This window comes from Cebus imitator, unplaced genomic scaffold, assembly GCF_001604975.1.
Source record: "Cebus imitator isolate Cc_AM_T3 unplaced genomic scaffold, Cebus_imitator-1.0 Scaffold650, whole genome shotgun sequence".
Taxonomy (NCBI): domain Eukaryota; kingdom Metazoa; phylum Chordata; class Mammalia; order Primates; family Cebidae; genus Cebus; species Cebus imitator.
The window spans coordinates 536,128-556,890 of record NW_016107965.1 but is presented as its reverse complement, the minus strand read 5'-3'; the positions used below and the strand labels follow the sequence as shown (position 1 = coordinate 556,890).

General features: G+C 44.0%; 1 protein-coding gene across 3 annotated transcripts in view; it reads right to left on the bottom strand.

The window, feature by feature from the left end:
* TEX2 (testis expressed 2) overlaps positions 1-20,763 on the bottom strand; it is a 119,497-nt gene that overhangs the window by 28,860 nt on the left and 69,874 nt on the right. For all 3 annotated transcript variants that reach the window (XM_017517856.1, XM_017517857.1, XM_017517859.2), the window contains exons 5-6: positions 16,630-16,877; positions 4,124-4,270 (exon numbers count right to left, since the gene is read on the bottom strand). In XM_017517856.1, the coding sequence (XP_017373345.1) occupies positions 4,124-4,270; positions 16,630-16,877 (395 nt within the window). The remainder of the gene's footprint in view (positions 1-4,123; positions 4,271-16,629; positions 16,878-20,763) is intronic.

Below are 20,763 nucleotides of genomic sequence, written 5' to 3'. Positions count from 1 at the left end.
AAAAAAAAAGAGGTTATAATGTCTATGATAAACAAAATGTGAGTAGAGACAGTGTTCAAAGGTGTAGTTTTGGTGTTTGCTATATTTGGAAAACGTTTTTCCAAAGCATCAATGTTGTAAGTGGTGTTAGCCTCTCTATCAACCTACAAAATACTACTTGGCCAAGAATGTAACCAAAGTCCTGCACATTTGCCCTATGCTTTTTGTCTACTATTGTCATTCAAATGCCAGGTTTCAGGAGCATGCCAAGTTAGAGAGACTTCCAAGGGTGAGACAGGGAATACTGTCACCTCCAACAGCGTTTTTCTTTTTTTGAAACAGGGTTTCACTCTGTTGCCCAGCCTGGAGTACAGTGGTGTGATCATAGCTCACTGCAGCTACAACCTCTTATGGTGAAGTGATCCTCCCATCTCAGTCTTCTGAGTAGCTGGGACTATAGGCATGAGCCACCACCATGCCTGGCTAATTTTTTATTTTTTGTAGAGGCAGGGTCTCACTATGTTGCCTAGTCTGATCTCAAACTACTGGGCTCAAATTTTCCTCCACCTTGGCCTCCCAAAGTGCAGGATTACAGGTGTGAGCCACCGTGCCTGGACATCCAACAGTGTTTCTATGGGAATGTCAGTCTGACACTGAGCCACAGGAATGAATACAGAGACAGCAGGAACATAACTGTCCCTTCTTTTCCTGTCAACCACTACCTGCCATTCTGCACCCTCTGGTCCCTGCAAAGACAAAGGAAGGACCTGAGACAGGACCTGAGACAAAGGAGGGAGCTAAAGGAGCTGGGGACTGAAGAGGACTTGGCAGGGGTAGGTGGGCTCTACCTACTAGTAAGCAGAATGGGGAAGAGAGTTCAGAGGGCCTGGTTACCTATTTATTCACCCGTCTATTCAACCCTAAGACCCTAGAACAGCTATAACCAACCCCCCAGCACACATACACTCCCCTCCTGGTTCACGTGCCTGCCCTTGAGCAGCCTCCTTCTGTTCATGTCATTCTTCCTGTTCTTTTCAACGAGAAATTCTTTTCTTCCCACCCAAAGGGTACCACAGTAAGACAGAAATTCAGGGGCACATTCTTAATCTCCTGAATAAACCCAACTAGAGACTAGGCATTCAAGTGAATGGGACGTTCTCAGGCTGGTAGGTGCTATGTTGGAAGCTATATGCAATCACGGCAACTTTTGCTGACATAGGCACAAGAGGCTGATAACCACTGAGGGCCACAGGGCAGTATCTGAGCAGCTGGCCAAGGCCAAGAGCACATTTACTACTGGGGCAGACACTCAGCTCATTTTAAACCCATCACTGGGCACCAGATACATACACAGGGCTGCTTTTTCACAACGTTTAAGTCATCATGTGCAAGGCTGACAATCCAAGATTACAGGGCAAGGCCAGCAAAGAGTTCTCCATATGTCAGGCCTTCTAGGGAAACTAGGCGATCGGGGAGATCTGTGTCATGGGGAAAGCTCAGGCTCCTCTAGGCACCACTTCCCTATCCCCATTTTGGCTCTTGACTGGCTATTAACCAATACCCACTCACTACTAGTCTAAGGCTTAGTTCCTCCCAGGGGTACTTGGATATTTGGTGGCAATCAGTTCTTTTGATAGGGGTGGTGACAGCTTCAAAATTCGGTAGTGTCCTTCTGCCTTCCTGTTTATTCCATTACCCAGGTCTCCTCTGGTCTGCAGGTACTTCACGGCGCAGTGGCTCAGGAAAGGAGGGAGGGCATGGAGGGAACAACACACTGAGGGAGCACATTGCCCGCCTCTAGACTCTGGCACTGCTGGATCTAGGCCACATTTCTCCATTCTAACCTTTTAGTACTTCTGACCTCAAAAAACAAAAGGAAGTCTAAGTCTGTGAACTACAAATGCCTCCATGATATGCAACAGGAGAAAATGAAAATAGACTTTTCCTCAACTTTCTCCAGGACGAGGGGGGCACCTTCACAAATAGGGCAGAAGCTCTGTGGACTTCCAGCTCAAGAGAGAAGGGTGGGACCTCTCAATCCAGTTTGGTTTTGGTTGTTGTTTTTAGAGATGAAAGTCTTGCTCTGTCACCTAAGCTGGAGTTCCGTGATGTGATCATAGCTCACTGCAGCCTGGAACTCCTGGGTTCAAACCATCCTCTCGCCTCGGCAACCCAAGTATCTGGGACTAAGTTGCGCACCAGCACTCCTGACTCAAGTTGGTTTTGGAATGCATGTAGCAGGGGAGCAGCATCCCATTTAGAGTTCAAGTATGCCCTGCCTTCTTTTTGTACACTGCTGGAAACTACAGCCCTCCTGCTCAGGGAAGGGCCACTCTTGCTTAGGGAAGGGCTCAATATAGACTGGGAAAAGAACATATGCCTTGACTTGGGAACTCAAGCCCTCCATCATTTGCAAAAATGGGGAGAGGCTGAGTGAGCTCTAGGTTGGCTGCTGACACTGCATCTCCCAACACAGAGGGTCACTGCTACTTGTTGTCTCCCACTATGGAACTGGCTAGCAGAAGCATGTTCAACCCTCAAACTACCTCAGGAACACAAACAGGCTAACACTTTTCAACAGAGCCCTCCCAACGCTCTGCCCCAAATTCCGCCTTGAAATCAGCTCTTCTGGCTCAGAAGGCAGCTCCTCCCTCCTGCTTCTTAGGAGCTGGGGAAGAAGGGACAGTGGTCCACAGACAGCAGCCAGAGCTTGAGGAGGCCAGGGAAAGCTCTGTTCTTTACCCAAAGGAACAACAGAAATCAACGTCATGCTCCTCTATGCCCACATTTTCTTTCTAATCTAGTTTTATCATAGCTCACAGTTTTTAAATCTAGAGTCCTTGAACTTTCTAATATAATAGGCAAAATTTTGTGTCAACGTGTTTTTCTAGTGAAAGGATCTCATAGATTTCTGCTTCTCAAAAATATCTCTGATCCATACAACTTCAAAACTACTGACTTAAGCTATTGACAGTGTTCAGTGAGGATCTAGGATCCAAGGTGACTCTTTCTTGGCTGGGTCTTCACGGGGTCAAAAACTTAATTTAAGGAACCTCAAGATCCTCAATAAGGTCTCCTGGTTGGCAAATGAGTCATTTAATGACAGCTATACTTACACAGTTCAAACTCACTTCCAACTGGGCCTGGATTAGCACCAGTGTTTCTTCAGCAAAGAGAGAGCCCAAAATAAAGTAGCATCTGGCCAAAAAGTAAAGGTCAAACACAGACACATTTAGAGTGCAATGCTAACTTTCCCAGCTTGAGAGGGAGCACAGCCTGGGAAAGAGGCCTTAAGTAGTCTGGTATTTTCCTCACTCAGTATACTAAGAGGCCTTAAAAAGTCTGGTATTGGCCAGGCGCAGTGGCTCAAGCCTGTAATCCCAGCACTTTGGGAGGCCGAGGCGGGTGGATCACGAGGTCAAGAGATCGAGACCATCCTGGTCAACACGGTGAAACCCCGTCTCTACTAAAAATACAAAAAATTAGCTGGGCATGGTGGCGCATGCCTGTAATCCCAGCTACTCAGGAGGCTGAGGTAGGAGAATTGCCTGAACCCAGGAGGCAGAGGTTGCGGTGAGCCGAGATCGCGCCATTGCACTCCAGCCTGGGCAACAAGAGCGAAACTCCATCCCAAAAAAAAAAAAAAAAAAGAAAATCTGGTATTTTCCTCAGTGAGTAAACTAAGAGGGCTTAAGTAGTCTGTATTTTCCTCAGAGAATATACCATGTGGCCTAGACCACTGTGGGGCTGGGTGGGCTCTGGACGTACAATTTAAGTTCATTTCTAACTTAAAGATAACAATTATACAAGACAAATTGGTTATAAGAGCTCACATTTTCCCAAACCAAATTCTGGATTATCACCTTGAGTGGATAACAATGAGAGCAACACAAGAAAATGAGTAAACATTAATGTTCACTAAGCCCCCAGATGCAGTTCATCATAAGGTCAGTCTGTGATCAAGGTCTGATGTGCTGTTTCAGAACTTACTACCCTCATACTTAAACCAAGTGTCATATGCTTAAACCAAGTTATTTTTTCACTTAGGACATAAGGGTACAAAACTTCCAGAAATGAAGTATAGAGGATTATAGTATAGAGTATAGAGGATTAAAGTATAGAGATCTTGTGTGGAAAGTGATACCTTTATTTTGCTGAGTTTCATTTGGATCTTCTTAGACACCAGATCAGACCAGTATTTCTCTCCTAAGAAGTCCCAAAATATTCTTCCAAGCAAGGCATTCACCCAGGCTTCTTGTTCTTCCTCCTCAGAGGGTGGATCCTCTGGCAACTGGCAAAAGAAAAGGGACCAAAATTAGCTGGAAAGCAACTGGAGAATAAGGCAGGTGCTTATTTTTCAAAAGTCACGGAACGTCCCTCCTTATAGAAATGGGAGACTATGTGAGTCCTACTCCTTCACTATAAATTACAAGTCCCACATTATGTTGGTGAATAGAAAAGGGGAGAAACAAAAGCTGCCATCACAGCTAAAACCTTCTTTTTGTTGTCTTTTTCTACCATCTTCCTGTAAACCAGCTAATATGTCATACAGTTAGCTCAGCCAAACTGCTCTACCTCCAAATCAGCTTGGTATCAACATTATGCATCAGTGACATATGTGATCAAATGCCTGCCCATCTTTCTTCCATCTAAGACTTGGACGTGTAATTGTCAAGCTGGTGCTCATCCAGGCAGAAGCCACAGTTTCCCAATGGCCAAGCCTCAGGTTCAGCATGTACCCTGTGAGGTCAAAATACTCCTGGGATGCTTAAAAATACTGACTCCTGGATCCTACCCCCAGAGCCACCGACTTCAGTGGGCATCAGGAGTTTCAGATGCTCCCTTGGTAATATAATGAACAGGCAAGAGGAAGAATCACAGATCTGGATTAGAGAGCCGCCTCAGGACTTCCATGAAACATCTACAGCTGTTCTCAACAATTTCAGCCCAGTGAAATACCCTGATCCTTACTTCCATTTGATACAATCCATCTGAAGCATCTTCTGTGGCCAATGTGTGAGGTGGGGGTGAGAGCAAACCCGAGTCTCCGATTTCCTCGGCTAATCATTAGACTATGCACTCTGGCTTGGAGAGGGTCAGGGATGGAGATAAAGAAGGGGCAAACAGCAGCAGCCACAGACGGTGTTGTAACGTTTATGTGGTTAGTGCAAACATGGGCTGAGAACTCAGTAATTTAACAGCTGTCCACAGACCACATGTCAGCCCTATGAGCACACTCCTGTCTCAGGTCTGCTGATGTCTCACAATAACCTGGAAAGACAGGAACTTTACTTCCATATCAGAAATGAGTGCAGTAATGACACAGTCTTGTTCTCCTGTCCTCTACCTGCTCTGTCCTGTGTGTGGGGATAGAGGCGGAGGAAGGGTAGTTGGCCACCTGATATAGCAGACATTTTCCTGTGCTGAGGTATCTAATTAGACTATAGCCTTGCAGAAACAATGAGCTTTGGAAAGCAAAGGTCAAAATATTTAGAAACGCAGAAATCTGCAAATTATGTCCCCTTTCCCCTCTCTCTCTATGGCTTCTACATGTGCATCTGTTCTGCCGCCACAGGCTGGCTGCACCTGTAACACACACTGGACACTCTCATCACCTCCCCGCTTTGTGTTTGTGCATTCATGCCAGTGCTATCCATTCTGGGCAGCTGTGGCTGTGCCCACATTGCAGCTGTGTGCTGTGCCAGTGGTATGGTGCAAATGTTGCTTGATGCGTATGGATGTGAACCTGCAGATTCGATTGTTTGTGAGTACTCCCAAGGCCTACAGTACGTAGCTCCATGCAGTCGTTCTGAGGCTTGATGCTCACCGGCCACTGAGCTGTGCCTGAGACAGCACACACTCAGCCCCACCTGTCTGCCAGTCTTGCCACACCCTGTGCCCTCTCTTTCTGGGGGCCTTTAGGGTTCACTTACATTTTTTCAATCCCATGCCACTGCATGTGTGGGGAAATACTTTATATTCTAGAGGAGTCCTTCAAATTTGAGTTTTCAAAGGTCTCCCTTATGAATGTTGGTAAGTCTCATTTAAAAACAAAACAAAACACCTTGGTTTAAAAAGAGAATGCATGCTGGTCAGTCCATTTCAGAAGACATGGATCTGCCTCATCCTTCTTAATGGCCATGGATTCTTCTCTCTGGGCTTTTCTAGTGCTCTGATGTTTTCTGTCATTAATCAAGACATTTTCCACCACCAGGTCCTGGATGGAAGGGTAAGAGTCTGCAGCGGTGAATGTTCGGCCACGCCACAACTTGCACATGTTTTTTGAATCACTTTTCTCTCTGACTGAACATCTCCATCCCAGCCCCAAGGGTAACTCATTCAGCTTTTCCGAGGTGACTGTCTTTGAGTCCCATCCAATGATTTGTATAGACTTCTGCATAAACACTCATCCAAGGGCAATGCCCACCTGGCCCCTCAGACAGTACTCAAGTTGCTGCCCACGTAAGGCACCACATGTCTTAGATAGGTAGGCTATACAAGAGAAAAAGTTACTTTTTCTCTTCCATAGAGGGAGAGTCTACCCTTTATTAGCCTTTCTTTACAACCCTAGTTACTCACAGGAAAGAGTTTTAGCACAAAATAGCAAGAAATAAAGGTTATTTCACAATATATGTCCAAGCCAATGGCATATGTGGTAAACAAATTTCTGAAATAACCGACAAGCAGGTTGTTTTTTCAACAGTTCCTTTTCCAATACAAGCTTCTCTCCACAGATTCACTGGGAACAAAGAAAATTTCAATAGTAGAACATCGATAATATATCAAAGAAGCTTTATGAGCAAAATCTGGATTCAACAACCTGCTAGGAAGGCTCAACGAATGTCATAAAAATTTAAGAGTTTAAAGAATAAATGTACATACATTTCCTAATACTGCCATTTGGCTATAGGATGAACTATGTGGAGGATATTCACTTCACCATCTCAACTATATATACACACTAAGAAATGGTAACTTTCCAAAAATGGCTTCCAAGTAAGTGTAGAGAAGATTCAATGGTTTGAAACTGAAGCAAGACCATCAAAACTGCATAGCTCTTGGGATATATGTTATTTAAAACTAACCTCTAAAACTAAAGTAGTATAGATTTACTGAAGTCTGTGGTGTAACATTTCCTATTACAATTGGCCAAGAGGCCAGCCCAGTTTTTCTGTTACAAAGAGTGTGTAGTGCCCCTAGTCCTCTTTGGCCACATCTAGTGTGTAGTCAGGGGAGCTGCACAAGGGGCAGTGTGATCTAGGAGATGACACAGTGGAGAACCCTACCCATGTTTGTTTGCTTGTTCCCTTGATTATAAAAACAATGCTTATTCACTGTAGAGAACACCAATAATCCCACTACTCAGATTTTAAACATTATTTAAAATATTTTTACTATATTTTCTGTCTTTTTCAGTGTATATGTACTTTTATGAATACAGAATTTTTAAAAGCAAAATTAGGTCTGGCTACATATATATATGTATTTTACAGTTTTGTATGTTATATATATATATATATATATGTGTGTGTGTGTGTGTGTGTGCATATATATATGTATTTTACAGTTTTACTGAGATGTAATTCACAGATCATACAATTCGTCCATCTGAAGAGCACCCTTTCATAGCTGCTGTGGAAAACAGTATTGCAGTTCCTTAACCAATTTAAGCAGAATTACCATATGATCCACCAATTTGCACGAAGATGCACTTCTGCCTATATACCCCAAGAAATTGGAAGCAGGGTCTCAAAACAAGGTATGTGTACACTGATGCTCAAGAGCAGCATCATTCACAATAATTAAAATGTGGAAAAAAGCCAAGCACCCACCAATGGAGGAATGGCTAAGCAAAATGGGGTACACACACAATGGAACATGATTCAGCCTCAAAAAGGAAAGGCAATTCTGACTTACGCTACCACATGGATGAACCTTGAGGGCATTAAGCTATGTGAAATAAGTCAGTCACAAAAAGACAAAGGCTGTGTAATTCTACTTATATGAGGTACTTAGGATAGTCAAAATCAGAGAGACAAGGAATGGTGGTTGCCAGTGGCTGGGAGGAGCGGGACATGGGAGTTACTGTTTAAGAAGTATAGAGTTTCAATTATACGAGATGAAGAGAGTGCTGGTGGTTGATGTATAACATTATGAATGTATTTAATTCTACTGAATTATACATTTCTAAATGGTTAAGATGGCAAACTTTATGTATTTTACAAAAAAAAAAAATTTAAAAAAATATAGTATAATTCAGCAGTTTTCAGTATAGTCAGAGTTGTGTAGCTATCAACACAGTCAACTTTAGAACATTTTCATCACCCCGCAAAGAAACCCTGTATCCATTAGCAGTCATTTCCCATTCCTCCCCATTCCCAATCCTCCCCATTCCCCTGCCCACCAGCTTAGGAAACAACTAGTTTGTCTCTATGAATTTGCCTATTCCAGACACTTCCTATAAATGAAGTCATATTGGCTGGGTGCGGTGGCTCATACCTGTAATCCCAGCACTTTAGGAGGCTAAGGTGGGCAGATCATAAGGTCAAGAAATTGAGACCATTCTGGCCAACATGATGAAACCCCATCTCTACTAAAAATACAAAAATTAGCTGGGCATGGTGGTGTGTGCCTGTAGTCCCAGCTACTCGGGAGGCTGAGGTGGGAGAATCACTTGAACCTGGGAGGTGGAGGTTGCAGTGAACCGAGATTGCACTACTGCATTCCAGCCTGGCAACAGAGCAAGACTCTGTCCAGAAACAAACAAACAAACAATGTTTTCAAGGTGTACCCATGTTGTAGCAGTGCCTCTTTCCTTTTTATTGCATAACAATGTTATCGTCTATGCTTTACTAACTTTACCAACTCATCAGTTAATGGAAATATGGGTTGTTTACCGCTTTTGTTTTGTTTTGTTTTAAACAGTCTCGCTGTGTCATCCAGGTTGAAATGCAGTGGTGTGATCTCGGCTCACTGCAACCTCTGCCTCCTGAGTTCAAGTGATTCTTGTGCCTTGGCCTCCTTAGTATGTGGGACTACAGGCGCTATGTCCGGCTAATTTTTGTATTTTTAGTAGAGATGGGGTTTTGCTTTATTGGCGAGGCTGGTCTCGAACACCTGGCCTCAAGTGATTCGCCCGCCTCAGACTCCCAAAGTCCTGAGATTACAGGTGCAAACCACCATGCCCTGCCATTTTCCACTTTTGACTACTGTGAATAATGCTACTTTAAATATTTATGTACAAGTGTTTGTGTAAACATGTATTTTCATTTTTCTTGGATATACATCTAGGAGTAGAACCACTGGATCATAAGGAGACTCTGTTCAACTTTTTCAGGAACTACCAAACTATTTCCTATAGTGGCTGGACCATTTACATTCTGCCAGCCATGTATGAGGATTTTTTTTTTTTTTTTTTTAAGGCTGTGTCTCACTTTGCCACCCAGGCTGGAGTGAAGTGGCATGATTTCTGCTCCCTGCAACCTCTGCCTCCCAGGTTCAAGCAATTCTCCGCCTCCCCAGTAGTGGAATTACAGACATGCGCCACCATGTCCAGCTGATTTTTTGTATTTTTAGTAGAGATGGGATTTCGCCATGTTGCCCAGGCTGGTCTCGAACTCCAGAGCTCAGGTAATCTACACGCTTTGGCCTTCCAAAGTGCTAGGCATGAGCCACTGTGCCCAGCTGAGGATTCCAACTTCTCTACATCCTAATACTTGTTATCATCTATCTTTTTTAAAAAATAAATTTATTTATTTGGTAGAGATGGAGTTCTGTGGCCATCTGAGTGGGTGTGAAGTGACATCTGACCATGGTTTTGATTCACATTTCCCTGATGACTAATGATACTGAGCATCTTTTCACGTGCTTGTTTATTTTGGTCATTAGTGTATCTTCTTTGGAGAAATGTCTATGCAGATCCTTTGTCCTCCCTTTTTTTTTAAATTGGGATAGGGTCTTGCTCTGTTGCCCAGGTTGGAGTGCAGTGATGCAATCATGAATCACTGCAGTCCTGACCTCCCTGACTCAAGCAATCCTCCTGATTCAGTCTTCTGAGTAGCTGGGACTCCAGGCACACACCACCATGTCTGGCTAATTTTTTTTCTTCTTTTTGGTAGAGATGAAGTCTCAGTATGTTGCCCAGGCTGGTCTTGAACTCCTGAGCTCAAGTGATCCTCCTGCCTTGGCCTCCCAAAGTGCTGAGATTACAGTAGTGAGCCACTGCACCCAGCCCTGTTTCTTAATCTGGTTGTTTACCTCTTTGCTATTGAGTTATAAGAGTCTTTTATATTTCTAGGTACCAGACCCTTAAAAGATAAATGATTTGTAAACATTTTCTCCTGTCCTGTGGGTTATCTTTTCACTTTCTTGATGGTATTGTTGGCAGCACAAAAGCTTTTAATTTCGATGAAGTCCAATTTACCTATCTTTTCTTTGGCTGCTTATGCTTTTAGTGTTTTAGCTAAGAAGGTTATTGAACCCAAATTCACAAAGATTTACTTGTTTTGAGAGTTTTATAGTTTTAGCTGTTACCTTGAGGTCTATGATCCATTCTGAGTTAATTTTTGTGTATGGTGTGAGATAGAGGGCCAACTCCATTCTCTTGCCTGTAGATATCCAGTTGTTCCAGCACCATTTGTTGAAGAGACTGTTCTTTCTCTCCCCTGAGAGAAAGCAGTCTTAGCAGTCTTGTCTGTATTCTTTTTAAATTTTATTTTTAAATTGGATATGTAGCTTTTTTTTTTTAACTTATTACGGTATAAGCATTTTCCAATTCTACTTCTAAGTGTTTAAAAAGCCTACTTTGTGGGGGCAGAAAGGGAAGCCCTAGAAAACTATTCTGCCAGTTACAGACTTCCTGGTTTCTATTTGATTCTTATTTGCTTTGTAACATTCTCATCTTCTGACAATGCCAGACAGGTAATAGTATCTTGTAATCCAGTTTATAGATACGAGATGATGAGCATGACTAGTAATAATGAGGACAGGACTCTCCATACTGGGGTGGCATATATTAATATTACCTCTAACATTTTTTAAAACTATCTGTTGAAATGGAGAGTGGAAGTGCCTCATGCAACATGAACGCCAGAGACTGACTACTGGAGGACAGGCACAGCACTGCCATACCCATGGCCTCTCTCCCAGGCGGGCAGTGCTGGGCACATAGAACCAGCAGCCTCCCTGGACTCACACCCCTGAGCAAATCTGCAGCCAGCCTGTGGTGTCTCTCTTCCTGATGTACCCATGCTGGGCGTAGTATTATTGTACTTTTAGACATTTTTAAAAAGAGAGCTTCCTTGTTTCCTAAATTGAATCCTTTCCCAAACCAGGCACTAAACATTTGGAAAACTAGGCCCTTGCTCCTCAAAATTGTGATATTTTCTAATTCAAATTTTGAGCTTAATAGCTTCAAAGTTATTTCAATACGAAGAATCCTCTCAACATGTTTTAAAATTATCATAGGTAAGAATAACTGCCAAAAGGCCAGGCGCAGTGGCTCATGCCTGTAATCCTAACAATCTGGGAGGCTGAGGCAGGTGAATAGCTTGAGCTCAGGAGTTCAAGACCAGCCTGAGCAACAGGGAAAAACCTCATGTCTTACAAAAAATAAAAAATTAGCCAAGGGTAGTGGCGCAAAGGTACTTAGGAGGCTGAGGTGGGAAGATCGCTTGAGCCTGGGAGGTCAAGACTGCAGTGACCTGTGATTGTGCCACTGCACTACAGCTTGGGTGACGGAGTGAAATCCTGTCTCTAAGAAAAACAAAAAAGGAGTAATTGCCAAAAATGTTTAGCATTGTTTAATACAAATCTAGTCTCTATTCACTAATTGTATCACTGTGTTTTAACATTGTTTTGGATCCTGAGTACCAGTTATCTAACAATGCTCCATTCATTTCCTGACCAGGTCTAACTCGTTTAGCATTGAGCAACATGAGAAAAAGGAGAGCAAGTATGCGCAAGTGGCCATCAGGCCCTACAGACCTCAGGGTAAGAGATGCTTAAGCCATGACCTGTAAGAGACAGCAGCAGGGTGAGGATGGGGATCAGAAAGAGGTTGGGGCAAAGGCTAGAGATGCGTTTTAAGCCCCACCTCTGAAAGAGAAGGGAATAGGCTACTTAGGCAAGAGTCTGGAGGGGTGGCTGACACTGGAGATGTGACGGTACAAGTTAAAGAGATGTCAAAGGCTCCTTTGTATTCCTGACCCCTCTGATTCCTTCCAGGACTCATGATATCAGAGGTGATATGGACCCTAAAAAATAACTTGACTTTGGCAAGGAAGATGAGTACTAATGACTTACAAATGGCCTGCATTTGGCAAAACTGTGGGGAAATGGGCACTGCCATACCTTCCTGCTGGGAATAAACATTGGTGCAACCCTTATGCAGTGGAATTTGGAAATATCTGACAAAACTACATGTGCTCTCACCATCTGACCTAGCAATCCTACTTCCAAGGTTTCACACTGAAGGCACACCCCCAACAACAAAACAATACAGCCACCAAGGTATTCTGCAGCATTGTTTGTAACTGCAAAGTATTGTAAACTTATATGCCCATAAAGGAGAAAGGCTGAATAAACTATGGAACATCCTCACAGTGAAGCACTCTGCAGCTGTTTAAAAAGAAAGGGGGTGGGGAGGGAAACCTATGAGCCGATGTGGAGTGATTTCCAGAATGTACTGGTAAGTAAAAAAAAGCAACATACAAAAGAATATCCATAGCATGCTAGCCTCTCAGTAAGGTAGAAGGGGAAATAAGAAATACAGAAGGGATAAGCCAGAGACTAAAGAGGCTGGTTCACTACAGAGGGTGGGTGGGAATGGCCTGGAGAGACAGAAGGAATAGGGCAGGGGAAATAAGTTTTTTCTGAATATGCCTTTGCACAGCTCTGATTTTTGGAGCCATGTTAATGTTTCGCATACATAGAAAAGAAAATCAACAGTGATAGGGAAGAAGGCCTTCATTTTCTCAAATCACAAAATTAAGAATCTGGCAAAGAACAGTCTCCATTGACTTGTAAAGGAAGGAATAAAAGTAGTATAGGAGCACTGGAAGCAGACCCCACTTTCCCAAAATGGTGCAATGACATTTCCCAGTCCACATGCTCTTCCAGGAATCTGCCACTCCCAAGGCAAGAGGTGAAATCTACACCCCTCTCTTTGAACCTGGGAATGCTCTGTGACTGCTTTGACTAATGGAGTGTGATGGAAGTGGCACTTACTTATGAGAGTAGGTCACAAAAGGCAATACAGTTTCAGCCCGGCTACTTCTTGGGATGCTTGCTCTGGGAACCCAGTCTCTGTGCTGAAGAAGGTTCAGGTCACATGGAGAACTGAGGCCCCCCAGCACTCAGCCCCAGATGAGCTCCAGTCAACAATCTGCATTTACATGCCCTCCATGTGGGCAAGCCCTCCCGGAAGCATATCCTGCAGCCCCCAGCCCAGCCTTTCCAGGTGAGCCTGTATGGAGCAAACAGAAGCCATCTGCTAAGCCTTGTCTGAATCACAAATTGAGGAGGAAAATAGTTATTGTTTGAAGCTGCCACTTTTGGGGTTGCTTGTTCTGTACCAATAGGTAACTAGAACAAAAGTCAAGACCATCTCCACTGCTAGACCATCCCTGAGAACCAGGACACAGCCCATGCATGCTCCAGAAGGCCTAGGGGTTGTGGGAGGCCACTACTAGAGTTCACGTACTTACTTCTTTCATAGGCCTTTTTCAAAGACATTTCTCTCTGTTCACACAATTCTGGCTCTCAATTTCCTAGCCCATGGCAGCTACCAGTCATTAAATTAAAATTAAGAGTTGGGGGTAGAAGATGGGGACAAGGACTCAAGGAAAAGCTAATAAGGAAAGACACACAGGAACACCAGCCAACTGACAACTGAGAGAAAATACTGCAAAGTCTACAGTCTGGGACGGCTCAGACTGGGTATGATGAGCCTTTTGACCTCTATGCACTCCCTGTATGATGACAGGCCTGTTTCTCTTTGTTGTATTGAGTCTTTAAATTACCAAGAAAAGATGAAATTATTCCTTCCTGCTCTGCCGCAGGGGGCCAGGAAGTACAATGTGGTTTTAAAAAAACTTTCATCAGAGGCCAGGCACAGTGGCTCATGCCTGCAATCCCGGCACTTTCGGAGGCCGAGGAGGGTGGATCACCTGATGTCAGGAGTTTGAGATCAGCCTGGCCAACATTGTGAAATTCTCGTCTCTACTAAAAATACAAAATTTGCAGGGTGTGGTGGCATATGCCTGTAGTTCCAGCTACTCGGGAGGTTGAGACAGGATAATTGCTTGAACCCAGGAGGCAGAGGTTGCAGTGAGCCGAGACTGTGCCACTGCACTCCAACCTGGGCAACAAGAACGAAACTCTATCTCAAAAAAAAAAAAATTTCATCAGAGGGGGAAAAAATGTCTGGGTGCTTATAGGGTAAGTGCCAGGTGGCTGGAACAAGAGAGCCCCTGACAGCAATGCTGGGCTGTGACATCAGGGACCCCAGTGAACACAGGATGCAACATGCATATGTAACACAAACCAGGAAGCAAAGCTCTAAAATCAGGTTTGTTTTTTTGATTTAGGGAAATCTTTCAAAAAGCAAGCATTTTACTGGATAATTTTCTTACATCAGTGTACAATTCTCCTCTTGATTTTCCTGAGTCTGATGAGAGTCCAGACAGCTGACAGCCTAGCATTTGGAGGGAGGGGAAATTCACCAGTGGTAAATAGGCCAATTTGTAGAAAAGTTTTATACCACTCAACTCTTGCCTAGAGGGAGGTCTGCTTCTCACTAAAGCCAGTGACTCAGGGTAGAGGTAGTGGGTTGGAGGCCAGCAGAGGCATATGGTCTTTTTTTTCCCTGAAAAATTCATACCAATCAGGTGAGTGGCCTCTTCTACAGTGAAGAGGATCAATGAAATAAAGAGCAATGGCTTCGCATTAAAAATAAATACACATGGTCACTGTTAAGAGGTCAAATACAGCCAAGGGTAGTAGCTCCTGTCTGTAATCTCAACACTTCAGGAGGCTGAGGCAGGCGAATCTCTGGAACTCAGGAGTTCACGACCAGGCTGGGCAACATGGTGAAACCCCATCTCTACAAAAAACACAAAAATTAGCTGGGCACAGTAGCACACACCTGTAGTTTCAGCTACTTGGGAGTGCTGAGCCCAGGAGGGTAAGAGGATCGCTTCAGCCCAGGAAGTCGAGGCTGCAGTGAGCTGTGTTCACGACACTGCACTCCAGCCTGGGTGACACAGCGTGACTCTGTCTCAAAAAAGAAGTCAAACACCTGGATGTGAAAGAGAGGCTAAGTGTCCCCCAGACAGAGACTGTGCCTCTGAATAGCATGCAAAGTAGAGGCAGGAGGCCTCAGGTCAAGTGAGCTTTCAGAATGACCCAGCATAACAGTCTCAGCAGCCAAAGAACCCAGGGTCTCAGGTCAGGTTTTATACACTCCATCACTTAGCAACTGTGTGACTAAGCTACCTAACTTCACCAAGCCTCAGTTTCTCCACTTACAAATGGAGACAATCCTGTCTAGTTTGCAGGACTGTTCAAGAGAGCAGAGTAATTCTATTAAAGTGGCTACCAGGGCCTGGCATCTGGCAGCTTGTAAGTGTTATCTTATCGTAGACAATCCTAAGTCCATGTCTAGTTATGCTTTGGAAAGAATATTCATGATAAACCTTCAAAAGCACTGGGCATAGCCAAGGAGACTGAGAATTTGAAAATACAATGGTTATGGAGGAATGAGACCTGAATCACCAGTGATTCTGTAACAACCCTTAGTGATCGCCCAGTTGTTCAGGTCAAAGTGCAAATCTTGGCCTCCACATTCTCTCACGTCAGCAAATCCGGCCAGTGCCTCCTGCCACGCACATCCCGGCCCAGCCTCTGCTCACCACCTTACTGTCATCACTTTCATGTTGGTCCAGCCTTCACTAGGACAGTCATCTCCCACTCCTTCTTTCCCTCCTACAGCCAGTTCTCTACCAAGAGCCACTTATCTTTTTATACTGAGATCAGTCAACATCATGCCCTGCCCAAAAGCCTCCCACAGCCTCCCATCCCTCCCTCACCTCAGAACAAAGCGAAGGACGCTGCACATCCTCCAGTCTCCCTCTTTCCCGTGCACACTGTCTGGGCCTCATTGCTGCTCCTCAAATATTCCAAGGACATGCTTGCAGCCGGCCCTTGGGTTGCTGCTCTTTCCACCTGGAGTGCTCTCCCACAGGCATCACCATGACTCACTCCCCCATCACCAACAGGTCTGTGCCCAAAAGTCACCTCCTCAAAGAGGCCCTCCCTGACCACTCATCCAAAATAGCAGTTCTGTCTTCAGAGAAAAACAGTGTAAACATTTTAAAGTTAAAAATAAATAAATAAATAAATAAATAAAACAGCGGTTCAGACCACTTTCACTCCTCCCATGTTTGACTTTATTTTAATTCTTCCCACCACCTGGTGGTTGTTTCTTGTTGTCTCCCTGAGTAGATTACAAGCTCCCCAAAGGCAAGGTCCTTCTCTGTCTTGTGTACCACTGTTTCCCTAGTGCCAAGAACAAGGTCTTAGAGCATTATGCATAAGGAAATGTGTCTAAGTTGAAAAGCGAAAAAGGCCCAGCCTAGCAGCCAGCTTTACCTTCTTCCCAGCTGTGGGGCTGCTCTCCGCACTCTGCAGGGGGCTCCTCTGGGGGCTTCGGCTTTCCTGGGGGACACACCTGCTCATGTACACGCTGTAGTCGAGAAGCATCTTCTGTCGCACGCTGCCTACCAGCTCCTTCTGCTTTGGCTGTGACATGATTTCCTCCACGCTGCCTTTGCTGCTGCTGCGGCTGTGGGTCAGGTGCCCGGAGGGACTGTTGTGTTTGCTGTGTGCAGGCAAAAGCCCTGAAGCCAAGAAGAGGTGGCTATTCACACGGTGAAGAAAACGACTGCAAAATAAGCAGACTCCAGAGAAAAGTAGCTACAATGCTATCAAATGACTGTTTAAAAATATTTATAAGGTTATTTCCCACCCTGAAAAGTATGTTTTTCTCTAAGGTAAGTTTTAAGAACACTTTTCATTCCTCTCCAAGATAATTTAGAGTAATGGGAGTAAAGAAATACAGCTGTTAGGTACCATTCTCTTTTTTCCTAACGATCTTTTAGGAAAAGATCAACTATAGGACCAATACACCCCAAGCAGTGGTGAACTTGTGAATGCTGTTAGGGGTAAATGGAAAGTGGGCAGAGAGCTAATTAATGGTTCATCCACAAGCTCACAGCAATTCCAAAGATGTCATCTTTCATTCGATAAATTATGCATCAAGCACTTTCAAGCACACCTTGCTAAAAAGAAGATGACGACATAATCCCTGCCCTTGAACCTAAGCAGATAAATCACAATCGTCTGTAACAAGTGTCATATTTGTAGCACAACCAAAGGACTCTCAGGGCAAAAAGACGGGAGTGACTACCTCTGCCCGAGAGAGTGAAGAGGTGCTTACCCTAGGTCTGACTTTCACAGCAGTGACATCTGGGCTGTATCCTGAGGGAACAGTTGCCATTTTCCTGGCCCAGGTGGGGAAGAGCACTCCAGGTAGAGGAAACAGCATATGCAAAAAGCAGTGACAAGGCACAATATGTTTGGAGACCAGTGAGAGATTCAGTGAAGTTCTAAGCATAGTATAGGGGCAGAGGATAGGAAATGAGGATGGAGAGATTAGCCAGGAATAGACTGTGAAGTGCCTCAAAAGCCAACCTCGGATTTAACATTGACCCTGTTGCACCAGAGAGGTTTCAAGCATGGAATGTGCCTGATGCTAACAACTTTATTCAGATTTACTCTGATGGCCATGTGAAATGTAGAATGGTTAAAATAAAATCAGGCTGGGTGTGGTGGCTCACACAGGTAATCCCATCACTTTGGGAGGCCGAGATAGGCGGACCACTTGAGATCAGGAGTTCAAGACCAGCCTGGCCAACATGGTGAAACCCCATTTCTACTAAAAATACAAAAAATTAGCCTGGTGGGGTGGCCTGCGTCTATAGTCCCAGCTACTGGGGAGGCTGAGGCAGGAGAATCACTTGAACCCGGGAGGTTGCAGGGAGCCAAGATTACACCACTGCACTCCAGCTTGGGCAACAGAGAGAGAGAAAGTCATTGGAAAGAGAGTCACTGGAAAAGAGTCATTGTAGATGTCTCCAAAAGATAAATAAATTTAAAAATCAAATCAAACCATTTTCTTCTTGAGAGGCTCTAACCATTGGAACCGTAATTCTCCTGAGCCTTACAAAGGGTCATGCAAGCCATTTCTTAATTTAAATTTTAGCCAGATAATTTCCAGCACTTGAATATTTACAATTTTACACTGCATAACTATAAAAATACGTTTTTTGTAATTTTATTATCCTTATACCATTTTCATGTTTAGCATTTTTTTATGCTAGGATAAAAGCTACACCAAAAACATTAAAAAAATAGATGTAAACTAATATTACATTTAATACCCTGGATTGGATCCTGGAAGAGAAAAAGGACATTAGTAGAAAAACCAGTGAAATCTAATAAAGATTAGAGTTTAGTTAATAGTAAAAGGGAGAAAAGAAGATGAAATAAACAGGGCAGCATGACACCAACACTTCAAACCAAACTGATCCCATTGTGACTGAGCCACACTCCATGTAGAGGAAGAAAGGAGACCCTACAATGCCTGACTGGTGCTCACTGCCCACAGAACAGCCTCTTCACATCACCTCACCCTTCTCTTGAGTGGGACAAAGCACAGGAGTCATCACTGCACTGGGCCTTACAGATCACAGTCCCTGCTAAAGTCAAGGGCCTCCCCGTATTGAGATCATACTAGAATTCTGCCAAGTGACCATACAGCTTTCCTGTTCTCTCCAGACTCTTGTTCCTCCTGGAGGCATTTCCTGACCTGTAGCCTGGGCCCTGCTGGCTGGAGATGCAGAATCTCAGCCCCACTCATGACCCCAGGTCAGAACCTGCATCTTAAGATCCCCTCAAACATTTCAGTCTGAGAAGCACAATCCATGTTGCTAGAGAAATCTACGATTGTGGTGACAGCACCCCTGAGAGAGAGGACAGGGCCAGGTAGTCAAGCAGGAAGACTTCTATCTTCTTGGTACTAAGATATACCTGGCCTCAGAGAATCAGACCAGTCACACCTTCACAGCTGGCCACCTGTGCAGTCATTGATTCAGAGATGGTTTTGAAAAACAGCACAGTCCTCACCAATTTACCCTGCTACTAGTTTAATCACACTTTTGGTGGCTTAAACTTACCATAAATGTCTCAATTCACAGCTTTCAAAGGCAACTCAGACTCACAGATGTACAAAAAGACATTAGCGGTATGTAAGCCTTGCTTGATTTTGGTACAATTGAGTGCACTGAAGGTTTTCCCACATCTCTGACTCTTACTATTATGTTTGATGTGCAGTAAATGGAACTTTTGGCAGGATTTCCAGAACATGTGAACTCATTAAAAATAATCAAATGTTTTAGGTCCTTGAATAACATGCCACTTTTGAAGGTGCTCTGGGGGGCCCCTGAGTACCTAAGGTGGTGTTTCCTGGTGGCCCCACAAACCCCTGTGGGTTACCTGATTCTGAGCTTCAATGCCTAGAGCAGTGGATCTTTACATTTCCAGTAGGAATATAATCTGAGCCACATAAACAATTTTAAATTTTCTAGTAGCTACATTTAAAAAGGTAAAAAGAGGCCAGGCACAGTGGCTCACCCCTGTAATACCAGCACTTTGGGAGGCTGAGGTGGGTGGATTACTTGAGTTTGGGAGTTTGAGATCAGCCTGACCAACATGGTGAAATCCTGTCTCAACTAAAAATACAAAAATTGGCCAGGCATGTTGGCAAGCACCTGCAATCCCAGCTACTCAGGAGGCTGAGGCAGGAGAATTGCTTGAACCTGGGAAGCGGAGGTTGCAGTGAGCCAAGATCATGCCACTGCACTATAGCGTGGGCGACAAAGCTGGACTCCATCTCAAAAAAAGAAAAGGTAAAAAGAAATAAAATTAATTTGAATATATTTTAAACCCAATATATCTAAAATATTATTTCAACATGTAAGCAATATAAAAAGTTATTAATATTTTACATTCTTTTATTGGACTAAGACTTTGAAATCCAATGTGCATCTTATACTTAGAGCACATCTCCATCTGGACTGGCCACACTTCAAGTGTTCAAAAGCCACATGGGGCTGGTAGATACCCTAAGAGGCAGCACAGGTTTAGACCTACCAGGAGAGCTAGGCAGTGCCTGATGCTGAGTTGTTCTTACCCATCTGAATTTTCTTTTACTCGGAGTTGTGGGTTGAATTGTCTCCTCCAAAAAATATGTTAAAGTCCTAACCCAAGTATCTTAGAATGTGACCTTATTTGGAAAGAGAGTCATTATAGATGCCATTCGTTTTTAAAGTTCATACTAGAAATAGGGTGGGTTCTTAATCCCATAAGGTGTCCTCATAAAAGAAGAGACAAAGATACCGAGAGACAATGCCATATGATGACAGGCAAGTGTAGAGTGATGCAGCTGTGGGCCAAGGATTGATAGTCACCACCAGAAGCTGCAAACATGCAAGGAAGGATTCTATGCAGAGTCTCACAGGGAGCATGGCCCTGCTAACACCTTGATTTCAGACTTCCAGCCTCCACTACTGTGAGTGAATGCATTTCTGTTGTAGATCACCCAGCTTGTGCTATTTTGTCCCAGCAGCCCTAAGAAATATATCTAGTAATCTCCCCATTCATCTT